General features: G+C 31.8%; 2 protein-coding genes across 4 annotated transcripts in view; both read left to right on the plus strand.

Moving 5' to 3' along the window:
* LOC131855595 (neuroglobin-like) overlaps positions 1-4,933 on the plus strand; it is a 100,403-nt gene extending 95,470 nt beyond the window's left edge. For all 3 annotated transcript variants that reach the window (XM_059206878.1, XM_059206877.1, XM_059206879.1), the window contains exon 4: positions 3,643-4,933. In XM_059206878.1, the coding sequence (XP_059062861.1) occupies positions 3,643-3,795 (153 nt within the window). In that variant the 3' untranslated portion in view covers positions 3,796-4,933. The remainder of the gene's footprint in view (positions 1-3,642) is intronic.
* Positions 4,934-9,781: 4,848 nt separating this feature from the next.
* LOC131855632 (neuroglobin-like) overlaps positions 9,782-26,362 on the plus strand; it is a 36,117-nt gene continuing 19,536 nt past the window's right edge. The window contains exon 1 of the mRNA XM_059206927.1: positions 9,782-10,373. Within this exon, the coding sequence (XP_059062910.1) occupies positions 10,195-10,373 (179 nt within the window). The 5' untranslated portion in view covers positions 9,782-10,194. The remainder of the gene's footprint in view (positions 10,374-26,362) is intronic.

Genomic DNA, 26,362 nt, shown 5'->3' on the forward strand with positions numbered 1-26,362 from the left:
AGCACTTATAAATATTTTTTGGTATTTCCGGTGCAAAATGCAAAATCTGTACAATAGATCTTTATCGGAGACTGACTCCACTCAAACTGATTGAAATTTTACAGCTTGCTTTGCATCTTTAAAACTGATGTTGAATGCCAGAACTGATAAAATCAAGGCCAATAGTTCAAGGAAACACTCGTTTTATGGTGCTGTAGCAACAGAACTAATATTTACTTCAAAACTTTTGTTGTTTATTAATTTTAGGGCGAATTATTGATAGGGTCCAACAACTTAGTCTTTAATGTGTATCAATTTGTTTTGTTATATTGATGATATTATATATATGGGCGTTGGTTTAGTCATGACTCCATACCCTGTAATTTCGCTGCCATTTCTCAACCTTCAACCGAAACATAGATGCAGCAAAATGCTTCGTGGCTGAGGTTCGTAAAATAGAGGTACTCATCCCATATAAAGTTTATTTAAGTGGTAAACTTTGATACTTATAGTACTGTTCTTTTCACGTTGTCATTATTTATAAAAACTCACGGGATCTTATTACGTTTTATTTATTCTTATTGATTTACCAATATTTCAGATGATCACGGGTTGATCACGGAACTGAATGCGCTTATCTTAACTCATGGCGGTCGAAACACTGCCGAAATATCGAGATCTCAATAAAAATAATAAAACGTGATTTTTCATAATTCACCTATTTCTATCTCCAAGCAGCTTGCTTTCTAAGCTGTGTTTTGTTTCAAGAATAAGGGCTGTTAATTGCTGGAAAAGAGACATGTAACACAGCGGCTCGAGAGACAAGATAACGTGATATCCATGCCGTTCCAATTTTAACTCTATTAAAACTAAAGTTATCATAGTTTATTACGAATTTATTTTTAACTTCATATATCGATAATTTATGGTTGCTCTAACACCATTGTTGTATCTGTAAAACTGATGCTGAATACTTAGAATTTCGAAGGCCAACAGTTCAAGGAAACCATCATTTTATGTTACTATGGCAACACAAATAATATTTGCTTCAAAACTTTGCTCGCCTATTACTTTGGTGATGTATCGTTGTCTTGGACTTTTGATAGATCTGTTATGGAATTATCCCTCAGTGGTATTTATTGCTGTATTCCTTTCCACCCTTCTAGATTTTATCGTTTCTATTTTTGATGCGGTACAATAATATTGCCAGGCCGTAAATCAGGCATCGCTAACATGTTTTTGATCCCTCTTTCCAGGGCCGTCTTAAGTATATTTTCCCCCGAAAGCAGGTCCCAGGGGTTGTAAGTGGGTCGCGCACTCAAATATGACAATAAAATTATGAAGCGGCGTGGTACAAAGTGGGTTACATCCTACATGATACTACATCCGGATTTTTGAGAGAGCATCTCAATTGTGTGTCCCATGCATATCGTTTTCAACGGGACTGTCTCTTTTTATAATTACAAGTCCCGGTGTCCCCAAAATGAACTCTGGAACACAAAATTGTCCCGTTTTCGGAAACTCCGCGAAAATTTGTGTAGTCGAGCAGGCCGGTTGTAATGTTGATTATTGTTGATAATTAAAGTGAATATAAAAAAACGTGCCAAGAGTTTCAGTCTTGCTTAAAAGCGTCACTAGCTATATTGAAGCAAATTTGTTCATCCGATAATACTTGACTTACTTAAAAGCTTTTAATTTTTTCTGAATTAAGAAATTGCTTTTTTACAGCAAATTTTAAAGTAAATAAACCAATGTCCCGTTTGAGTCTAAGAATAAATGGTCACGTTACCCATGCAATGCCTGAGAGGTATACAGGATAGGTTCCTACAGGAACATTAAAAATTAAATTTGTGGCCCCAGTCATCATATAACTTCACTTCTGTTCATTTTCTATTGGATTGTCTCATATTCTACGGGATAGTTTCTTTGATTCCATTTACACAAAGTAGCTCAAGTTTTTTAGCACCAGAAGCTATAAATTTTAGCGTTTTCTGGACTATCAAAAATAAGAGAGTTGAAAGAGAAAATATTACAACTTCTAAAAGTGTACTGTTTTAAATTTGACGCAGTTAATATTTATATGTATAATTAGTAAACATTACGGGATCTTACCATGTTTTATATTTTTATTGAGGTCCGGATATTTCGACGAGTGTTTCGACCGCCATGATCACGAGTGTTTACTCGTATTCGTATTTGTTAAACTAAATAGTTTAACGCGTAATAAATCAAATTCAAATTCAAAATATCTTTATTCATGTAGTTCTATTATAGACTCTTATGATATGTCAAATCTACCGTCAGTTCGGAATGATTTCGAGATGAGAAGAACTGACAAGAAACTCAGCTCGTATTCTTTTAAAATAATAGTTGTGCATGTTTACAATAATCCAGATTCATTTAAATTCAAATTTGGGAGAATAGAGTGACCACTAGCATATGCTATTGCAAAAACAAAAAGTCTAATCAGTGTTCATAACCTGAACAGACCAGTCCTCACAAGCAGCACCTGTTCACGAGTATGACGGATGATAAAAACAAAAACGTGGTAAGATCCCGTGATTTTTACTTCAAAATGTAGTTAAACGCATACCCATAACAACCCTAAAGACGGCCCTGCTTCGTACACATCATAAGGGAAATATTTTATTCATAGAAATGCCACGTGAGGTCCAGCCATCCCTTTCGTGGAAATATTATTCGATAATGATAACATAAACTACCGTAACATGTTAACATCACACGAGCTATAGTTTTCTTTCACATCAAAGGTACGAAACGAACGAATAAGACTTATAATGTTATATAACAATATTATATAACCTTGGTGATCTAGCGGTTTAGCACACCGCCTTACTTTCGATGGTTGCGGGTTCGATTCCTTGTACGGTACAAACATTTCTATTTATGAGTACGATGGTTTGTATCGGTCTGGGTGTTTTCTATGTATAATATGTATCTATTTTCGGAAAATATTGTATTTATTTGTATTAGTTGTCTAATACCAATCACACAAGCTCCAGTTAGCTTAACTTGAGACTAGATGGCGCTGTGTGGATTGCCAAGGATATTATTATTATAAAAATGTCTGAGGTACAAAATTGTCTGCGTGAACATTACTGTCTACCCTAATTTAAAGTGTAGTTTCTGTTAAAGAATATGATGACCTATGGCAGTGAAATTACAGACTATAGTTGCTCAACACCCCTCCGATCGATCCTCCATCCAATTCAAACGGAAATCGAAATTACGACAGCCTGAGCCGAGGTTCGAACCTCTGGCGGTGCCCTCAGACTAAAGTCGTATCCCTCAGGCGGGAGTTGGCCTTCAGCCGCTCTGTAAGTCCTTCCGCGGGTTTTGGGCTGCCTCGCCTCCAATCTTCCGGTAAAGCTGTAAAGGCCAGCTGCAGTCAACAGCATTATAGTGCGAAAAAAAACGATAGTTCTCTGAAATGGTAACCCTTGAGAGGTGAAGTGGTTATATGATGACGTAATCCTAGTGGTCACTTACACGTCGGGTCGTCTCCTTATGTGCCGTTCCGGTTATAAAAAATACACTTTTTAATTACCATTTATTAGGAGTAATTACTTATTAATAAATAATTGTAATCGACTGACCTGTATTGATTCTTACCTCTGTATTCAATACATAACATCTTTCCAGAAAATCGAGAAGCCATTCCTAGCAGCCGTGGAAACGACTCTCGGCGACCGGTACACACCGAACGTGGAGAATATTTACAAAATAACAATAAAATTCATATTAGAAACACTCATAGAAGGCTACGAGAAAGCTGGCAACCCTAATGCAACGTGAGCGATGTAAAATATATAGATCGAGATAAATTATACAACATCTAAACTATCCGAGACTCTGTTAATATAGTTTTGAAGAAACATTACCCTCGACTAACAGTGGTTTTTTGTTAATATAACTGAATTATTCCAACGCTAGTTCTGGATTGGAAGTATAAAGAATTGAATTTAATACTGTCAATTTGATATAGTCAAGAACTATATGTATACAGCTATAGTTATAAACTACATTAATGTGTATAAAAGTGAATAATTTTAACGTTATGTATAGATAAATTATTATTTATTTGCGCGGTAGTTCATAGTGATATAACCTGATTACTTTGAGAATGTATCAGGAGAACTATGTGGATGGTATTACTATTACTAATAAATTTAAAAAAATATTACAATAAAAAAAATAGAATGACGTTGATATCTAGTTTAAAATTGTAAGTCTGTGTCTTATGTATGAAATTTATATTTTTTAATTTAACACAAACGCTTGTTATGATGCCAACTGTTGTTATTTTGTTTATTGTTATTGTAATGCACTAAACCTTTGTAATGAATGTGGATATAGAAGCTAGTGTAACAATTCTGAAAAATGTTAGTTAAATCATTTCGCGTTTAATTTTTAATTGCGTCTTCCGAGTGAATATGGGATTACTTTAAACTTGAGTGTTTTGTTAATTTGTTATTTTAATTCACAATTTAATTTACAATAACAATTTATATTTAGAATACGTAATATATTGGTCACACAAATACGTGGAGCATATATTAATTAGATGTATAGAGAACTCACACAAAAAATATGTATTTTTGAAAACTTTAGGAAAACTTTTTACAAATCTACTTTTTTATGAACTATATAATATTTTTTACAATTTCTCCGTATATCGTACACGCACAATTATTTTTTAATGTTGACTTCTGATCTGTGTAGGTCGATATCAATAGTGATCATCATTTTTCATCATCTTCATCACACAATTGCATAAATCATATTTGTCTTTTAATAGATGTTATATTACAAAAATAATATATAAAAGTATATTCAAATGTAGTCCAAATTTCGTCAAATACAAGATGTTACTGTTACTTACTGACGCCAATTGTTAGCACAAACTATGAAACGCATAATTAAAAATGATATTGTTATTTTTAATTATAAAACTAAGATTATTAATTAGTATAAAAAAATATTTTCTAATTCTGTTAAAATCTTTTCTAATTAATGAATTGCTGATGAATAATTTAATGATTAATTATTTAATGATTGTAAATTTGATCTCTAATTTGCCATCATTAAATAACTAATCATTAAATTGTTAATCATCGCCCTGATATCCGAATTACAAAAATATCCGACACCGATTAAGCTCTGTGATTTGAAATTGATATAATAAAATATAATACAATGGGCTTACAATTCATTATACTTCGGATATCATTTAATTAACCCTTCATTCGAGTATTGTTAGATATTGTTGTTTCAGAACTCAAGAGAGATGTAGTCATTTATGCCAGGTTTGGTCTGAATATTAAAGGATAGATGTCTGAATTTTGTTACATTGTTTATTTTTAATAAAATATAAACACAATTATTTAGCTAGCTAAAGAAACGAGACTGTTCTGAGTGAATTGGGTATGTTTTATTAACAAAATATATTTAATCGTAACTTTATATGATCACCTAAATAATGATGTATTTACTTTGATTTTTCATTAAGTATAGATATTGTAATAGGTTCATATTTATCCAAAAACGCACTATATTTCAATGTAATGTTAAACTATTTAAGATTATTATCTGTGGTTATGCATTTATACTTACATTTTCGTGTATATAATATTTATTGAAATTATATTATTTGCGAAATATTGGTACAGCATACCTACCATTATGAAATATTCTTGGACACTGTAAAAATTATAAAATGTCAGCCAATTTTAATGAACTAATTAAATTAGCAAATGAAGTGATTAAATTTTCAGTACGTTTAAACTATTTATGAGATCTAAGTACTCTAAAATCCTTTTTAGAAAGTTTGTATAAGACATTTTATATTATTTATTTATTTATTTTATGAATATTCTGACTGTCATCACATAATGTTACCTAACAATGAAAACTTTGTTTCAATAACATGAAATTTGTTATTATAATTAAATCAATTTGTAGCCTGAATTATTTGTAAATGTTATTGTAATTCAATTAATTTGTGTAATTATTACAATCGGATTACAGATTATACCAATGTGTTAATGACTTTTTAATTATGTAATGATTGTGAACCTAATTTATATCAATGAAACAAATTCTTTAGTTATGCAATCGAGTGATTATATCGGTCCTTTTAATAAATAATAATATTTTATAATTATATTATAATATCTGAATATAATTAATATTTCGTTTAGAATAAAATCATATCATAAAGCCTGATTTACATTACGAAAGTAGATTTCTGATTTTATTTTCAGATTGTAACACTGGATATAGGTATGTAATATTTATATCTATAATTTGTATTAAGATATCAGTTTTATAGTTTCACAGGTGATATCATCAAATATATGCATAACAGAGCTCTAACTACTTTCAAAGTAAGTAGAGCTCATGCTATGGGTACTAAATAATTAAAAGAAATACTATAATAAAATTAATTATTTAAGTTTGTCGCAAACAAATTAGCAATGAGACTACCTCTTATATCTATTACCGATGTAAATATATTTTATTAGGTATAGTAAAGTAATAGTAATTATTTACAAATAAGTTAGTTTCGTAATGTAAATTCGGCGTTATGTATCTGATGGGTCAGTTAATTCAACAGGAATAAACCACGAAGATTTTGAATTCATTTTTCCTCTGCGTTAATGTTTCTGTATGCTACATATACATATATAGTTACATATAGTAATGAATATGTATGCGGAAACATTTCAAATTGTTAGGTATGTCATACTGATCTGGGCTATAGTATATATACTTTGTGGATGTTTCAATACTATGTATGTACATTTGTTATGTGTACTTAACATTATTCTTCTGTATATATATTTACAATAACCCGACTAAACTCTTTAAATTAATTTTTAAATTTGGAACGGTAAATTCAATTGTAATATAATTTATATTAACTTGTCAAATTATTTTTTAAATTTGGAACTGTAAATTCAATTGTAATATAATTTATATTATCTCGTCAAATTATTTTTAAATATGGAATTTCAAATTCGATTGTAATTAAAATTTGTATTCTGATTTTAAATTTGAATTATAAATTATTGTAATTTACAATGTCCTAACCCCGGTTCACATAGAGAACGTTGCACCTAAACAAACCTGTACCTTAATTTACATATATAAATTAATGAAAATTATTATATATTACGTATGTATAAATTTACGTGAGTGCATAGGTGTGAGTATATATATTCACTGTGTTTATAAAATCGATTTAAGCGATGAATGTGTTGTAAATGTCGTTAAGATCAGTGTAATAAAGTGTTATGATGGTTTTAAAAATAAATATTATTTAAATTTATATCACTCTGTTTTATTATCACAAGAGATAATGACCAGGGACTCGCAGCTAGCGTCACAGGATACAAGTAGTATATAATATAGTAGTTGTATCCTGCGACGCTACTCGGGTCATTATGACCCATGTTACTAATGATGATAATAGAAGTAGATGATGTACACAGTGAATGGGCGTATGATTTTCTACTCTAATTGATGTATCAAAGATAATAGAACGTTAAATGCTATAATATCCTATCAATTATAATCTGTACTTATATTATAAATGTGAGTGTGTTTGTCAGTGTGTCTATCTGTCTTTCTTTTCTTTTTTTTCTCACATTGGAGTATCAAAGACAATAGAATGTGAAATCCTATAATAACATATGCATTCTAATCCGTACTAATATTACAAATGCGACTATTTGTCAGTCTGTCTGTATGTCTTTTCTAATTATTTTTTCATTGTTGAACGTATCTTAAGGAAAGGCATTAAAATAGCTTATATCCCTGAGGACGGACGTAGGGAATTTTTTCTCTAATTGGAATAAATCAAATAAAGCCGAAACAATAGAACATCAAATCCACATCATATACATGTATATCTTATTTGTACTAATACATACTAAAAATATAAATACGAAAGTTCGTCTGTCCATCTGTTTGTTATATTTTCATTGTTGAACTTGTCTTAATGAAATAGAGCTTGAAAATATATGTGGATATTATTCTGGGGACTAAAATAGACTATCTTTTATCTCAAAAAAACAGCTAAGTCGCAGAAAACAGCCAATATATCATAAAGTATTATTCTCTATTAAATTGTAATCAATATTAAGAACATACTCAAGAGTAGATCTACATTTATTCAATTTATATAATTCAATTTATACTCTACAGGTCTTGCAGACCTACCAGTATTGAATTCTAATCAATATTAAGAATATACTCAAGAGTAAATCTGCAGACCTGTAGAGTATAAATTAAATTGTAATCAATATTAAGAATATACTCAAGAGTATATTTGCAGACCTGTAGAGTATAAATTAAATTGTAATCAATATTAAGAATATACTCAAGAGTAAATCTGCAGATCTGTAGAGTATAATTGCATTAAATGCATTTGTTGGTACTCATTAGTGTTGTACCACAGTAATTAAGACCACAAATTCAGGCCGCATATTTTGAACAATTCTAGATAAGATCTTCTACTAAATGTTAAATACTACATTATTTCTTAGACGTTAAGAATGAGAGTTGAACGACAATGACGTTTAATGACGTGGTTAAACCATAATTTCGAAAAAGGCAACGTTATTATCATACAATTGCAAGCGCGTCATAAAATTGTATGACACTCTCTCTCTATATGGTTACTAGTGATGGGCAATGGATAGGAATTAAAAAAATAATATCTTAATTAATATATTTTTTAATACCTACACATATACTTGTACTGTTAATTTTTGTAAGTATTTCTGGGTATTGTAACATTTGCTAATATTTTTAAAATAATGATATAGAATTTAATTGAATATGTTTGTACGTATAATTAGTAAAAATCACGGGATCTTACCACTTTTTAAATTTATTTTCAATTTACCTGTGATCATGATGGTTGAAACACTGCCGAAATATCGGGAACTCAGCAAATAAATATAAAACGTGGTAAGATCCCGTGATTTTTACTAATTATACATATAAATAATGACCGCGTCAAGTTTAAAACTGAATATTTTTGGCCTAATACTTACTTCCTGCCTTTACTTACACCAAAAAGGTACGTGATTTTAAATCATCAAAGAATAAAATGTGTGTCAATTTATATTTCTGACTTGCTCTCCAATGATGGATACACCGATAACTAACGACAGTAATCTAATTTGGGTTGTTATCCGGTACCCCATCTGGGATTAGGTTTGGGACGGTATATCGAATCGAATGTATCTGCTTCTGACTATGTTTTTATCTTTCTCTATATAATTGTTTCGACTTCACCTATAAGTATTGTTTAGAGTGATCAGGATGTAGTGGCCACAGCATCTTGCCTTCCTGCTGTATGTAGTAAATTTATTAAATTTGTTAGTAGCTAATTTCACTAAACGTAATGAGTTCACTTAAATACCAGTAGTTGATTATATGAATATAAGTTTTAATAATCATTAATATTTAAGTTGAAAATAGAAGAGAAATAAATGTCGCATTGGTAAAGACATGTCCATAGCTTTTAGATCTATTAGCAGCTTTCCAATAATTTAAACATCACGCCTACCAAAGCACACATGAATCTGTACAATTCACAAGATATTAAGGTCTTAATTTTAACAAAGAGCGACGTAACAGTTCGCTGTGACAATAATATGTGACAATATTGAAGTCACTTCACAGGTAACAGTTAAATATTTCACGTCACTACCGACTTTATTTCTTCGAGCGAATAGATTCAGTCATAGAGAGTGCGCTGGTCATATTACTAGTCTAATTTAGGTTTAATAAATATAATGGAAAATAACTATAACGCAGTTGCATTAAAAATTTAATGACAATACCGATTAAGTATCTGTTGCTGTAAATTAAAAATACGTTAATAATCGTATCGTTTTTCCAATTAACGGAAAGAAAAATGTTGATATTTTACTAGTGCATTGCAAGCATCAAACTCGGCCGCAGTTATTCCACATTATAAAACTCGTTGAGAGACTAACTCTCGGGCGCGTAAAACAAAAATATCTTATATTAGAATAGACAATTTATTGGATCAAACATCAGTGATCGATTTTGCAAGCCAGGCAGTGAACGTTACAACTATTTGATGTGAATAAAAGTGAATATCATTTTACAACAGTTGTTGAATGCATTTTGGGTATTATACAATAATATATAAAGATGGGATGTGAGTTAACTAAATTAGCAGCGTCGGAGATCAACCATGATGCAATTGATCGACCACCGCCACCGTCCGATCCACGGTCGCCGTTGACGGCGAAACAACAGTACTGCATGCTGGCGTCTTGGAAAGGAATCTTTAGACAGATCGAGAAGACGGGAATTATATTATTCGTGAAGTAAGTATCAGCAATTTATATATAAATTCATTTTTTTTATGTAATAGAAACGACATTTAAGTTTTGACGACCTCGGTGGTCTAGCGGTCTAGCACACCGCTTTACGTCCGATGGTCGCGGGTTCGATTCCTCGCACGGCACAAACATTTGTATTCATGAGTATAATTGTTTGTATTGGTCTGGGTGTTTTCTCTTGTATAATATGTATGTATTTACAAAAAAAAAAATATTTATGTATCTGTATCGGTTGTCTAGTACCCATAACGCAAGCTTTAGCTAGCTTAACTTGGGACTAGATGGCGCTGTGTGAATTGTCCTGAGAGATAGAAAAGGAGCAAAAACAACACTGCACATTGTAATGCTAACATTATTCTCACATTACCATTTTGCAGCACTAAGATATCATGCCTCTGTACCATGTATTTTCACTGCCACTAGTGAAAATACACGTGACAAAGCGACAAACACAACTGACGAAATCAGCTCTTTGACTTCAGAAATAGGTGACATAGAGGGACAAATGAAAAATATTGCATAAAGTTTAACTCGCTAAATAAAATTGAACTAGAAAACTACATCTTCATGAACATAGCAACGTATTAACTTCCAATCAATGTTGACGGATCTCTTTTAAGATTTTCAACCATAAAGCACTTAGCCTGAGACGAATAATTAAAAAAATCTGATAAAATTTATTTATTTATTCTTTATTGCGTCAAATATATATCAAGAATCATCATTGACAGAGTAAGAGGGTACAAGAGCAAGTCTTATCGCTCATGCAATCTCTTTATAAACAAAAAGCTAGGTAGCGCTAGAATAGAATAGAAATAGAAAATAATAATAATAATGGCAATAACAGAAAGATCTATGCTAAAGAGCAATATCCATTACATAGGTATAACAATATACACATACATACATACATACCTATAACAGTATAATGACTAAAATCTATACTATATATACCATACCATGCCATACAATATAATGTAGTAAGTATGTATTTGTATGGGGATCCGCGTATACTTCGCACCCGTGATCTCTTGCATCTTTCATCCCCTATTTCGCCCCTTTTCAGATCATACTCGTGATAAAAGATATCCGAACTCAGATACAACCTATCGACATATCAAATTTCAGTATGATGCATTAGCCGTTTACTTATATATATAAATAATATAATTTAATAAAACTCTGGATAATTAATACAGCCCCATCTAGTCCCATGGTAAGCAGAGATTGTGTTATGGGTACTAGACAACTGAAACATAGGTTTCTTTTATAAATATGTACATAATATACATAGAAAACACCCAGAGCGATACAAACAATCATATTTATGAATAAAAATGTTTGCACCGTGCGAGGAATTAAACCCACGACCATTGGAAGGAAATCGTTAATTACTGTTTGTTATATATATAGATAACAAATTAATTTTTTTTTTTGTTTTTTTTTTATTGTATATTTACCATGTCATTATTAATGTAATTAATAAATAAATATGTAGAAGAAAAAAATAAATATATAATTATATTTAATTTATTAAAACCAAAACGCCTTCTCTATCGCCTATCTCTGTACTCACTAAGGTTGGCTGGTAAAGATTAATATTCGAATTAAGTCCGCCATATATTGTACTAAATTCAATAAAGTTTTAAATAAATAAATAAATATACACAGACATTTTGTATATGGAATATGAATATCATTACATAATATAAAACAAAGTCGCTGTCGCTGTCTGTCCGTCTCTATGTATGTTTAAATCTTTAATTTTGAAGCGGATTTTTTAATAGATAGAGTGATTCTAGAGGAAAGTTTATATATATAATACATGTACACCCGGGCGAAGCCGGGGCGAGTAACTAGTAGATAATAACATATATAAAAACAATTAGAGATCACCTTTATACATTATCCAAGACGGTAAAGCCAATAAATCGTTAGAAAACATAAAAGCCAAACTCACTTAGTGTAAAATCTGTTTATTTGATTAAGGAAAATTTACACCCCATAAAGTTTTACTGTTTCGAGTCGAGCAGAGGAACAGAAAACAGCAATAACAATTCAGTTTTACTTTGAATATTGTACTTTAAAATTAACATTTCTGCCACATAGCAATAAATTATATCTGATGGATTCATTTGGTTGATTTAAGTAAATCCAATGACAAAAGTTGACTGACTATTTCATGGTATGTGGGAGACGTCGCCCACATCCAACAATCAACTAATCACCACCTATATTAACTGTTCTTGTATGATAATACCAGCATTATAGTAATAATAATAATAATCTCAGTACAATTCACACAGCGCCATCTAGACCCAAGTTAATCTAGCTAATACTTGTGTTATGGGTACTAGACAACTGATACCAATACGTATGTATATATTTTCGTAAATACATATTATACATAGAAAATACCCAGACCGATACAAACAATCATATTCACGAATACAAATGTTTGTACCGTGCGAGGAATCGACCGCGCGACCATCGGAAGTAAGAAGGTGTGATAAACCCCAGACCACCGACGCCGTCGAGCAGTTTCTTTGTATAGAAGAAGATAAGATTAAGATTAGTGTTGCGGGTGAATGATACGATGTTGTTGGTCGAGACGATGTATATTACAGATGATAATACACTGACAATATGTACATAGAAATAATGATCTTATATACTAAATGACAATAGGAAAATGTAAGGTGGGGAGACACAGTTTAGACACAGCAGTGCTTAGTAGACAATATTGAATTTGTCTGACTAGACATTATTAAATGCAATTATTATTTTGATCTAGGTGACTGTGTCCCATAGATAAGATAATAAGATACGCTGGGATTGCCATGTGATAAAAGTTCACAAATAAATCTAATTAAAAAAACTAATCGCCCCTATGCTCACAATAGTTCGCAATGCTAAAAGTCTACAACATTTAGTGTTAGTCCAAACCTCAATAAAAATAAATTTCCTCGCTGTTATCAACTGAAAATCAGCGCTGAAAACTACGTATCCAGTATAATCGTGGTAATGCTGAGCTGTGGCCCACATTGACTCTGTTTTGTAATGTGTGTAGATTGTTATTTGTATTTTATTATCTTATTATTGTTGTGTCAAGACGATTCAATAAGATTCTATTCTATAGAAGATAAGTTCATGAAAGAAGAAGTCATGTTTCCGTTCCTTGTAATTTTACTGTCAGTATGTTAACCTTAAAACCAAGATACACTTGCAAAACGAGCTTGACTGCGGGAATAGGAAATATACTTTTTAAAAAAAACTTCGGTTGCAAATATCTTTTTTTTTTTATGTAATTAAATATTTTACGGGCCTTGTTTGGCTGAAAGAAAATATATCAATATAAAAAGTGTTATAACATTCCAATACTTATTACCCGTTTCCACGTCGCATCTGTGCGGAAACGAGATGGGAGATACGAAAGGAATTCCGCGGGAGCAAGACGGGAATTCCTGTGATTTATTGGGTAACTCGTAGTGTTGCCATCTATTGGTTAGCTAAATCCCGGAGAAAAACAATTAATTTTCTACTTTTAACATATATTAATATATCATGTTGAACTTAAAAAGTTACAAATGTTACCCACTTCTTAAGTTCCAGTAGAATTTTGTTTACCATGATTTTCCCCCCAAGATGGGAAATTTCATTTTGACAGTTCAATTCCGGGACGCTCGGCACTACGGGGGATTTGGAAACCCTAGCGACGCGTCACCTGAACAAACCGGCTGTTGATTGAAGCGGAAACCGTTATGAACGAAACGTTCATCATTGAAAATATAGGATGTGAACGATTTTTAAATAGTTACAAATGTTGCCCACTTTCTAAGTTCCCGTACAATTTTGTTTACCATATTTTTCCCCCGAATATAGGAGATTTCACTTTGACAGTTCAATTTCGGGACGCTCGGCAATGCGAGGGATTTGGAAACCCTAGCGACGCGTCACCTGAACAAACCGGCTGTTGATTGAAGCGGAAACCGTTATGAACGAAACGTTCATCATTGAAAATATAGGATGTGAACGATTTTTAAATAGTTACAAATGTTGCCCACTTTCTAAGTTCCCGTACAATTTTGTTTACCATATTTTTCCCCCGAATATAGGAGATTTCACTTTGACAGTTCAATTTCGGGACGCTCGGCAATGCGAGGGATTTGGAAACCCTAGCGACGCGTCACCTGAACAAACCGGCTGTTGATTGAAGCGGAAACCGTTATGAACGAAACGTTCATCATTGAAAATATAGGATGTGAACGATTTTTAAATAGTTACAAATGTTGCCCACTTTCTAAGTTCCCGTACAATTTTGTTTACCATATTTTTCCCCCGAAGATGGGAGATTTCACTTTGACACTTCAATTTCGGGACGCTCGGCACTACAAGGGATTTGGAAACCCTAGCGACGCGTCACCTGAACAAACCGGCTGTTGATTGAAGCGGAAACCGTTATGAACGAAACGTTCATCATTGAAAATATAGGATGTGAACGATTCTTAAAACGTTACACGGATACATCCCAATGCGCGGCGCTCGTTAGCTATCGGTTGTCAAAGTCATAGCAGTCTTTGGGTTCCGTAAATAACGGACAAAAACCTTTTTTTTAATAGATAATAGTGGAATGGTGCACATGTTTGCACTAGTGCTGTTACTCTTTGCGGGAATTGACCTGACATCTGATATTATTATTTATAATGTAATTTAATTGTAAAAGTAATTGTTATGAATTGTAATTTGCATGCCCACTAAATATAACGCGAACATTTGTAGTATTGTTGTAAATGTTGAAGCAAATAAATTATCTATCTATCTATCTAACGGTTTAGGCTGGTTTACCAGTAGAATATGATAATATGAAACCTTTCTCTAGTGGATGATAATGGAATGGTGCCTCCATCTTTGCTATCAGTTTACGCTGGCACCAGTGGAGGATGATAAGATGAACATGAGGTCAGTGTTCTAATATTCAGCGCATTTTTCTTATTTTTTTTTTTATAAGAACCGTCTCCTGGCAATAACAAACACAACAAAAAAAGAAAAAGCGAAATCGGTCCAGTCGTACACGGGTGATAGCGTGATCAAGGGAAATAGACTTGTTTATATATACATAAATATGTTTTATATCAAATATATATAACTCAAAGGTGACTGACATAGTGATCTATCAAAGCACAGCCACTAGACGGATCGGGCTGAAATTTGGCATGCAGGTAGATGTTATGACATAGGCATCCGCCAAGAAAGGATTTTGATTAATTCTACTCCCAAGGGGATAAAATAGGGGATGAAAGTTTGTATGAAACTTTGTCAATTTTAAACCGATCTTGCTGAGACTTTGCATGCATAAAGCTACTATGACGTAGGTATTCTCTAAGAAGGAATTTTGATAAATTCCACCTGTAAGAGCGAGCGAAGCCGCGTGAAAATGCTAGTATATTTATATAGTCATGATTATTTAATAAATATAAATTATACTATGTAAATAAAAAATACTGTACGGACTCGAAACAACTTGTATTCAAAACGCGCTTGTCCGATTTTGCTTCGACATTGGCAAACGATTTGCAATAGAGAGGTCACGTTTTGCAAAACACATTATAGCGGTCCTCTCCCAAATATAACTAAAACTATTAAATTAATTCATTAGTTTTTTTAGTTGCAATAAAAACAAACGACGTAGTGGTACTTGTCGTGCATATAAATAAATTATTATGCGAGGAAATGACGTCAAAGTATTTAAGTAATGTTAATAATACCTCAGGGTATTCAACACAGCGCCATCTAGTCCCAAGCTAAGCAGAGCTTGTTTTGTGGGTACTAGACAACTGATATAAATACGTACCTACATTAGATTTATACATGGACTGTTTTGTAACAATTTTGGTAAATAAAAAAATTATTATTATCATTATTACATTATATAGATACTTTTTTTGTAAATACATATAAAATCTCTAGACCGATACAAACGATCATACTCATGAATATTGTATATACATATTTGTACCATGTGAGAAATCGAACCCGCGACCTAGATGATATGTGAATTATCCTGAGATATTATACAAAAAATGTTATTCCGTTTATGAGTCTGAAGTCTGAACTAGGTCGAAACCTGTGCTACAGATCTTCAGGGTCTTACCGGGACCTTACAGTACCTACTATGTTATACAGGGGGGAAAGGGGATTGTTAGTAATGTGGACTGAAGATCTCATTGCTAGCATTGTACCATGTCAGGTCGACCTCCACGCGGTTCCCCCTGGAAACCATCGTGATAAATTCTTGATGAATCATCCTCCACTGGTGCCCCGCCAGCGTAAACCGTTAGCGCAGGCGGGTGCACCATTATCATCCGTAAAAAAAACTATGTTATACATCTTAAAAAATATTAAAATGTCTGTTTTGTGAGAAAAAGTTATACAGTATATTATATACATTATCCATATTTATAAAAGTGTAATGTGTATGTCTGAGTATGAGTGGTAACGATCAGATAAATGATTCATCTAAGTGGTGTACCCGGTGATCTAGCGGTTTAGCACACCGCCTTACTTCCGATGGTCGCGGGTTCGATTCCTCGCACGGCACAAATATTTATATTCATGAATAGGATTGTTTGTGTCGGTTGGGTGTTTTCTATGTATAATAGGTATGTATATATGAAAAAAAAACTATCATTTTACTACCCATAAGACAAGCTAACCAATAAAGATCAAATTACGCCGATCCCAAATAAATGAGATAAGGAAGAAGCAGATGATGAAGCAGGTAAAGATCTATTTGCATATAAGTATATTAAATCTAATATACTTAAATGCAAATTTATCTATCTAATATACTTAAATGCAAATAACTCCAAATTCGTTCCTCGCAAACGAAGTCGCAGTTAGCAACTAGTATCGATAGCGAAGCGCAATAACCGATTGGTAACGTAAATAAAAACATCCATAGCAATAAGAAACCCGCAGTTATTACAATTTACTAGAATTTCCGATACTTATTGGTTTATTTCTGATGTATTTACAAATAGATGTAGTATCAAAACATTGCATTCATTGACTGAGAGCCTCGATGATCTAGCGGTTTAGCATACCGAATTAAATCTGATGGTCGCAAGTTCGATTACTGCAATACAAAAATTTGTACTGTTGTTTTTAAAAGTAATCAATACTAGACCAAATAAATCAATAACAATGGCAGTTGATTTTTTGACTGAGTTATTTCTTTGACTACGATATATATGTAGATTAATTATTATAGTGTGTTATGTATTTTACAAATACATTTTCATGTCAACATATTATACTCAATTGTTTTGCTTTCACAAATAAAAAACAATTTTAAATGTATTCTTCTTTTAATAGAGCTAAATGCAAAGGAAACTGTGTCCATACAGCCATGTCTCATTGTACCCAGTTTTCTACTCGGTCAATAAATAACGTACGTTATTTTGACGTTTAAATCAACTGCGAATGCGCGCCAAATTCAAATAATGTAATGTCAATAACCTTCATTTTACATATATAATAAATTATTTATAATTAAATGGGGATTGAAATATTGACAGACTATCAAGATTCGAATACCTAACAAATTGATGTTTGAATCAAGTGCGAATGCACGCCAAAACCAAATAATATGTAAATTGTCAATGACTATTTATATAATTAAATATTTATATTTAAATAAATGGGTATTGAAATATGTCGAGTTTCAAATACCTTACTAACAAAAGTGACCCTCAGACAAAAGTCATATCAGTCACATAGGAGTTGACCCTTTTGTGCTTGCACCGATTATCATATGGTAAAACTATCTAAGACGTTAAATATTGTTAATTACAAATGTATGCAACCTCTTTAATACAAGGTATTTTATTACTTTTTAAAAAAAGAACATACAGCTATCGAATTTCATATATGTATTTCATATATCCGAGCTGAATCATTGGAGGGAAAATACAAATCCTCTAGATTAATACAAAATATTTGTTGTACAAACAAAAGTTGTAAGGTTAACTTTAGAAAATTAAAGAAAATCTATTTCAAATTGTTAGCAACTGTACTAGTGTTGCTATCACTTAAATATTGAGCATTATAAACATTGCTAATCATATGTTGTCCAGAATTACAGTTTAAAATCTATTTTTAATCTATGACGCGGATGAATAAATCACTGGCATTCTCGACTCCATCAAAACACTATAAATATTCTTAATTGTAGATCAGAGTTACCTTACTTTTAGGGTTCCACAGTAAAATAATATAAAGAATTTATTTATAATAAATTTAAAACACTTTCATTGATTATAGTGCTATATAAAAATATAAAAAAAAAATACTTTTGATTTTAAATTTGGAACAGTTGCAGATATTAACGCAATCCTATCTTAATAATATTATAAACACGAATGAGTTATGAGTATGGATGTTTGTTACTCTTTCACGCAAAAACTACTGAAGCGATTTTGATAAAATTTTACAGTAATATAGCTTCTACATTAGAATAATATATAGGCTACAAATTTCAGGCGGGTGTGGCACAGCTAGTATTAGATAATTCTGTTCTAATTGTACGGAACTAACGCTGTGCTGGTCCAACTCGAGTTTACCACTTTTATTTTTATATAACAGTTTACGGCACAGATTAAAAATAATCATTACCTGTGATCGGCACCCATGTGTTTACGTTGAACAATCTCCAGGCTGAATTTCAATCAATCTTTTCTTTGCTTTTTTCTTTACTTGACATAGACAATTAAATATTGACAAACTATAGACTACACTAAATCATAGAGCAAATTTAATTAGCACTCTTATGAAAATTAAACCAAAATTGAATGTATGTGACTTTGTAAACGTAATCTGCCATTCGTGGGTACACAGTCTCGCCTGTACGATGAGATTAGGCAGTGATTTTTTTTTAAATATATTTTAGATCTACAAAACTGGATGTCGGTACTGTAAAGAAAATAGATGTTAATTTTCTTATATTTGATATACAATTTAAATAAATAATTATACTTGAAAATACTTTTAATTTAATCGACTATATTTTTTTTTGTTATCCGGGTTTCCCAGACAACATGCGTTTACCTACATGAAGGAAGACTAATGGGGTTCTTGCTCTGCTTGTGATAAGTCTGCGTTCAGAATTAGTGGTAGAATAAAAAAAATACGACTATTCAAAAGTGCTTAAATAATACCAAAAGTAGTTATAATAAAGATTATATCTATTTCATTGAATTTACTAAAACATCCTTGTCTAAATTTAAATAATTTTATTTAAAAAATAACAAAAACATACAAAAATACAAAAATCTAGCTAGCGTTAATACGAAGAAATAAAAAATTGTGACGAATGATTCTAATTTCAAGTGTTGATATTTCAAAAAAATACAAAAATCTAATCTAGAGTTTGCACATACCAACGACGTATCGACCTAACGATCGATTCAAGACTACCAACCTCTTACGAACGGAGAAATAAAAAAATTGATAATATCTCGTATTATCATATTAGCTCAATTTGACCCTTTACTCTTTACACATTTTCATATATTTAATTTTCTACCTATTTTAAGTGTATTTCTATATACAATTGTCATATTTTTTATTGCCACTTTTGCCTTGCTACTGTTTGTACCTACATTATAAGTGTATACATCTATTGACAGGCTCAGTGGCCGAGCGGTATAGGACACCGCTTTTCTGCCGATGGTCACGAGTTCGATTCCTCGCACGGTACAAACATTTATATTCATGAGTATCGTTTGTATTGGTCTGGGTGTTTTCTATTTATAATATGTATGTATTTACGATATAAAAAATATATCTATGTATTTGTATCAGTTATCTAGTACCCATAGTAGCTTTAGCTAGCTTAACTTGGGTCTAGATGGCGCTGTGTGTATTGTTCTGAGATTTTTTTTTATTGTTACTTTTGCCTCGCTACTGTTTGTACCTTCATTATAAATATTCACATTTTCTATCCATTGTTTGATTTATATCACACATATAGTCCATTCATACTATCGCCCACAGACCATTTATTAGTACAAGTAGTCGAGTATATAAATATTATCTTATCTATGGTACGAGTATCCTCGTGAGGTTGGCATCCCTGCTCGGATTCAATTTGGTCTGAATATCCCAAAACTGCTCAGTTTGGACGTACCTATTGACATATCAATTAAATTCATGTCATAACATTTGAAGAAAATGTAACAATATATTATAGAATGTATACGCAATAAACAATAATAAATAATATTATAAACGCTAAAGTTTGTGAGTATGGATGTGTATGGATGTTTGTTACTCTTTCACGCAAAAACTGCTGAACGCATAAAACTTTACAGTAATGTAACTTATGTATAAGAATAACATAGGCTATATTTTATTGAAATTTAACGCGGGTGAAACCACGGGAACAACTAGTATATATACGAAAGGATGTCTGTCTGTCTTAGCTTTTCATGACGAAACGCCTAAACGAAATTTTACATAAAGATAGTCGTATCATTACACAGGTAACGTTTTATACTAAAAATTAATTTGCAAGGGGGTGGAATATATATGGGACATATATTGTAGGGGATGAATGTTGAAAGAAGTCGCTGGTAACAACTAGTTATATATCCTGGAATTCTATGACAAAAAATGTGGTAAAAACCTTGTGATGCTATCTATATTCAATTATAAATTTCATTAATATCCTTTTAGTAGTTAATCGTAAAAAATAACAAACAAAACAGGCTGACATTCGCATTTCGCATTTAAAAAAAAAATATCCATAATATTCATTATTTTATTATTTTATAAATAAAATTATCGTAAACGTAATTCAGATATTCTTTATCACATTTTAAGAAACTAGAATGAGACGAGTTCTCAATTTCACTGAATTCGAAATCTATGCTGCTATTTTTAAAAAAAGAATTTCCACGAATTTTAATTAAGCAGCGCTGCTGAAAACGGAACGCAGCCAGTTTTATTGTTTCCACATTTGCAATCAAAAAAGGACCTTAACTCTTTTGCAATAACAACTTCAATTGATGTTAGCAATGAAGTCAGTTTTTATAGGAACCAAACTATTGGATATGATACTGGCCAGCAATCATACACCGGCATATTAGAGAAAAAAATACAACGGTTGTTTTTTGCAGAGAAATTTCAAATGAACGTTCGTAAAAAACATGACATTCCTTAACTAATATGTATATGTGAGTTATAGTTTAAAAATGAAGGTACAGAATTAGTTTATACCCGAAATTGAATTAAATTAATAATTTTAAGGCCTATTGACGGTGGTCTAGTGGTTAGCACACCGCTTTAACTTCGATGGTCGCGGGTTTGATTCCTTGCACGGTGCAAACATACGCATTCATGAGTATGATTGTTTGTGTCGGTCTGGCTGTATGCAAATTATGTAAGTATTTACAAAAATACTATCTATGTATTTATATCAGTTGTCTAGTACCCATAACACAAGCTCTGCTTAGCTTGGGACTAGATGGCGCTGTGTGAATTGACTTTATGATGCATTACAAATCTTTGAATTCGCCTCCGCTTCGCACGGACACATGTATTATACATATAAACCTTCCTCTTGAATCACTCTATCTAATAAAAAAACCGCTTCAAAATCCGTTGCGTAATTTTAAAGATTTAAACATACATAGGGACAGACAGCGAGAGCGACTTTGTTTTATACTATGTAGTTATAAATATTGAAATTAGAGAGAATAGAGAAGCCTACCAGTAGAATGTTCGAGAATAACATTACTATATTTAACTAACATGTGACTTATAAAAAAATATTGTACAAAATTAACTCAGACCCAAAATTAAACAAAATAATCCAAAAACGAGACATTAGAGATACGAATTTAAATTGAAGAATTCCACAAGTAGGGCAAGGGTCTCGAAATGTGAACCCCGAGCGGTAGGGTCGTAAAGGTCCCTAGAATCTGAATTACTAGCACCTGTAATATTTTGCCGTTAAAATTAATTATACACAACTATCTTCTTTTTCTTATTAAAAAAATTGTCATTCCTAATTCACAAAGAGAATTTGTTATTTTATTTATTATGACTGAAGCAACAACAACATAAACAACAACTATTTATAAAAAAAACTGAATAATTATATAATTTCCAAGACAGAAGTAGTAAAAAGTGATATATAAAAAAAAGATATATCAAAATAATATAATATTTTTAAAAAGAACGGTGGACAAATTGACAGCAACGTTTATTTAGTCGGTCTCGGTGGTATAGCGGTGCACATCGCTTTACTTCCGATAGTCGGATTCAAACCCGAAACTTCCTCCTCAATTTCTTCAATTAATTCACACAGCGCCATCTAGATCAAAGCTAAGCAAAGCTTGTGTTTTCGGTATTAAACAACTGACACAAATACATAGATTTTAGTTAATGCATATATAATATACCTAGAAAACACCCAGACTGAAACAAACAATGATACTCATGAATATAAATGTTTGTGCCATGCGAAGATCGAACCCGTGATCATCAGAAGTAAAGCAGTGTCCTAAACCGCTAGACCACCGGGAGCGTCTTGAAATTGTTTCGATTAATAAATCTGTCTGCTATTTCCAACTCATCATCTGCTTCTTTCTTATCCCATTTATTCGTGGTCGGCGTAATATGTTTTTCGCTTCCATACATCTCTGTTCGCAGTCATCTCGTTATTTACTCCCTTTCTTACCATATCATCTTTCACACAGTCCATCCATCTCTTTTTCGGTCTTCCTCTGCCATATAACCATCCACATTCCTATGTAACACCTTCCTTAAGATATGATCTTCATTCCTACGCTTGTTTGACCAACTGTACAAATAGATAAGAGTATTACAATCTATGATATTATGTAAATCCTTAAATTGTCTCAATATATCACTCAAGTATCAATAATAGTTGTCTATGTCAATTACTATATAATTATAATTAAGTATCTTTACGTAGTATAAAGAAGTCGCTTCCGGTGTTTGTTCGCTTAGATCTTTTAAACTATTCAGTTTTTAGCAATAGATAAAGTGACTAAAGAGGAATGTTTAAATGTATAAGATTAACAATTTATATAACTTAATTATACAACTACAACCTAAAATTAAAAAGCTTAAAAAAATATAATACAATAACTAAAATATATTATTAAAAGGGGTCCTTTTAGGCAAAGTTCTGAAGATCAATCTAATCTTGAATAGCTAGACTAATTCTTTGTCCGAGGTAGCTGCCAGCTCTAAGATCTTCTATGATTACAATATTACTTCATGTGTTAATGTTGCAATAATTCAATATATTATTTAATTATATTGTTTCTTACATTGTATACTGGCAACATAGCCATTTTTAAACAAGATTATCATCATTACATAGTATAAAACAAAGTCGCTGTCGCTGTCTGTCCCTATCTATGCTTAAATCTTAAAACTATGCAACGGATTTTGAATCGGTTTTTTTATAGATAGAGTGATTCAAGAGGAAGGTTTATATATATAATACATGTACATCCTTGCAAAGCCGGGGTGGGTAGCTAGTATAGTATAAAACAAAGTAGCTGTCTCTATATATGCTTAAATCTTTAAAACTACTCAACGGATTTAGAACCGGTTTTTTTTATAGATAGAGCGATACAAGAGGAGGTTTATATAGGTATATAATACATGTACACCCAAGTGAAGCCGGGGTGAGTAGCTAGTTGTATATACATTAAACTTTAAAAGCCGTTATCATTAATTCTGAGTAATTCCAAATTTTAACCCGTTCCTTTACATTATCCCGTCCCGTTTGCTCTTTCTTTGTGGCATAATTGGCAACACTGGCCTTGCAACTTCTTGCAAAAAGAAAAATATTTTTCATATTTTAATTTTCGCGCCAAAATTACATATATATTATTGAAATTAATGTTAATAAAGTTTATTGATACAGTTCATACGGCGGAGTAATTCCTAATCTGAAGTCATTAGACGAGGAATTGCTTCATTCATTTTAGGTCATTCGAAATTCAACATTTTGAATTTCGAATTATTTGAAATGAAATGAAAAAATTTAGAATCATCTGCACAAAAAATGTATTCTAGTTGTTACGATTTTATCGATGGTAAATAGTATAACAATTATGTTATCTGTGGTATAACTACCTCTTATCAACAGACCAGAATCCAGAGCAATAAAAGTTGCAATTTTTATCTGTACGTTTTCTAGTCTGCTGAGGTGCTGTTTTCACTATATGTATTGTGATAATCTTCACTTAATATGTTGTGTTAGTTTTATTCAAATAGGAATATAAATAAAAAGTTACACACTATTTTTTAACAGATTTTTTGTTTGTCACTGACAACAAATAAATAGGATAAATATTGTTTACGAATAAATATATCTAATATATAAAACTACCTACCCACCTCGGCTTCGCTCGGGTGTGCATATATTATACATATAAACCTTCCTCTTGAAAGTTGAGTTTAAGCATACATAGGGACAAACAGCGACAGCGACTTTGTTTTCTACTATGTAATGATTCTCGTGTCATAAGTTTCGTTTTTACACTCAGAAATGGCTTGACCGATTTTGATGAAATTTTATATGTATATTCAGTAGATCTCAGAATAGGTTTATACCTAATTTTTATACTCTTAAGTGTTAAGGTTGGCTCACCACAAAAAAAATTGCATTTCAACGACAATATTTTTTTATTTTTTTTTTATTATGTGAGCATTAAAAACACGTACACGTACCAAAATTTTCACCCTTCTACCAACAACCCCTATTTTTAACAACGTTTGCGGAGTCAGCTAACATAGTACACATATACAATTGTATACTATATGTTGTACATACTACATTACCAAAAGAAGACATGTCTTTACTCAGTCTAGTACAGGCTGTATTCCACTTTTGTGACTATTTATGCCGGTAGGTATAATTGCGGCGACGTCTAGATGTCTGCGAGGGAACGCCTTTGTCTCGTAGAAAACAAATCTTGTCTATGACACCGTACGCCCAAATTAGAAATGTGTATCATACTTTATGGTTATGACAATGTATGAAACCTTTTTTCTTTTTATGAAAATACTAGTATGTTTTTTTTATGAATGATAATGGAATGAGCCTGCCTGCGCTAACGGTTTACGCTGGTCGAGGGTTCGATTCCTCGCACAATGCAATAAAAAACAGCCAGACCGATACAAACAATCTTATTATAAACCTAGCTGTTCCCGCGACTTCGTCCGCGTGTAATTTAACTATATTTTCCTATAATAAAAGTAGCCTATGTTACTCCTTATTACATCAGCTACCTGCCAAAAAAAGTCCTGACAAAATCGGTTCGGCCATTTCAGACATTAGCCGGATTAAACAGACAGACAAAAATTGTAAAAAAAATTATTTTGTTGTATGTACCGTATATATACATATATGCATGTAGTAAAAAACGGTTATTTCAATATTACAAACAGACACTCCAATTTTATTTATATGTATAGATAAAACAAAATCGTGCGAGGAAATGAACCCGGATTGTAATCAAGTAATAATAGTAGTAAAGCGGTGTGCTAGACCAGCTACCTAATAACATAAAATTATTTTTGTATCAGTCATTTTCGAACCCGCAAACTTTTGTAATTCGATGTTATGAACCACCAAGTCACAAAGTATAACTACAGATAATATATAAATGAATCAAATATCATTTATTCTTGTTGTGTCATTTTAGCCGCTTATGAACGGTATAATTTTTGCATATAATTTTTCCCTACCGTCCAGTTCAGTATACAGATTCAATTGAGAAGAACTGGCAAGGCACTCAACTGAAATTATTTTTTTTAAAGCCAGTTTATTTACATTGGACTTATGTAGGTGTCTGTTTAATTAGGGATTTTTCTATAATTCCAATGAAAAATTGTAATCAATATACTTCTTTATTTTGAAGCCTTAA

This window comes from Achroia grisella, unplaced genomic scaffold (assembly GCF_030625045.1).
Source record: "Achroia grisella isolate CSIRO2021 unplaced genomic scaffold, CSIRO_AGI_Agris_v1 utg146, whole genome shotgun sequence".
NCBI classification, from domain to species: domain Eukaryota; kingdom Metazoa; phylum Arthropoda; class Insecta; order Lepidoptera; family Pyralidae; genus Achroia; species Achroia grisella.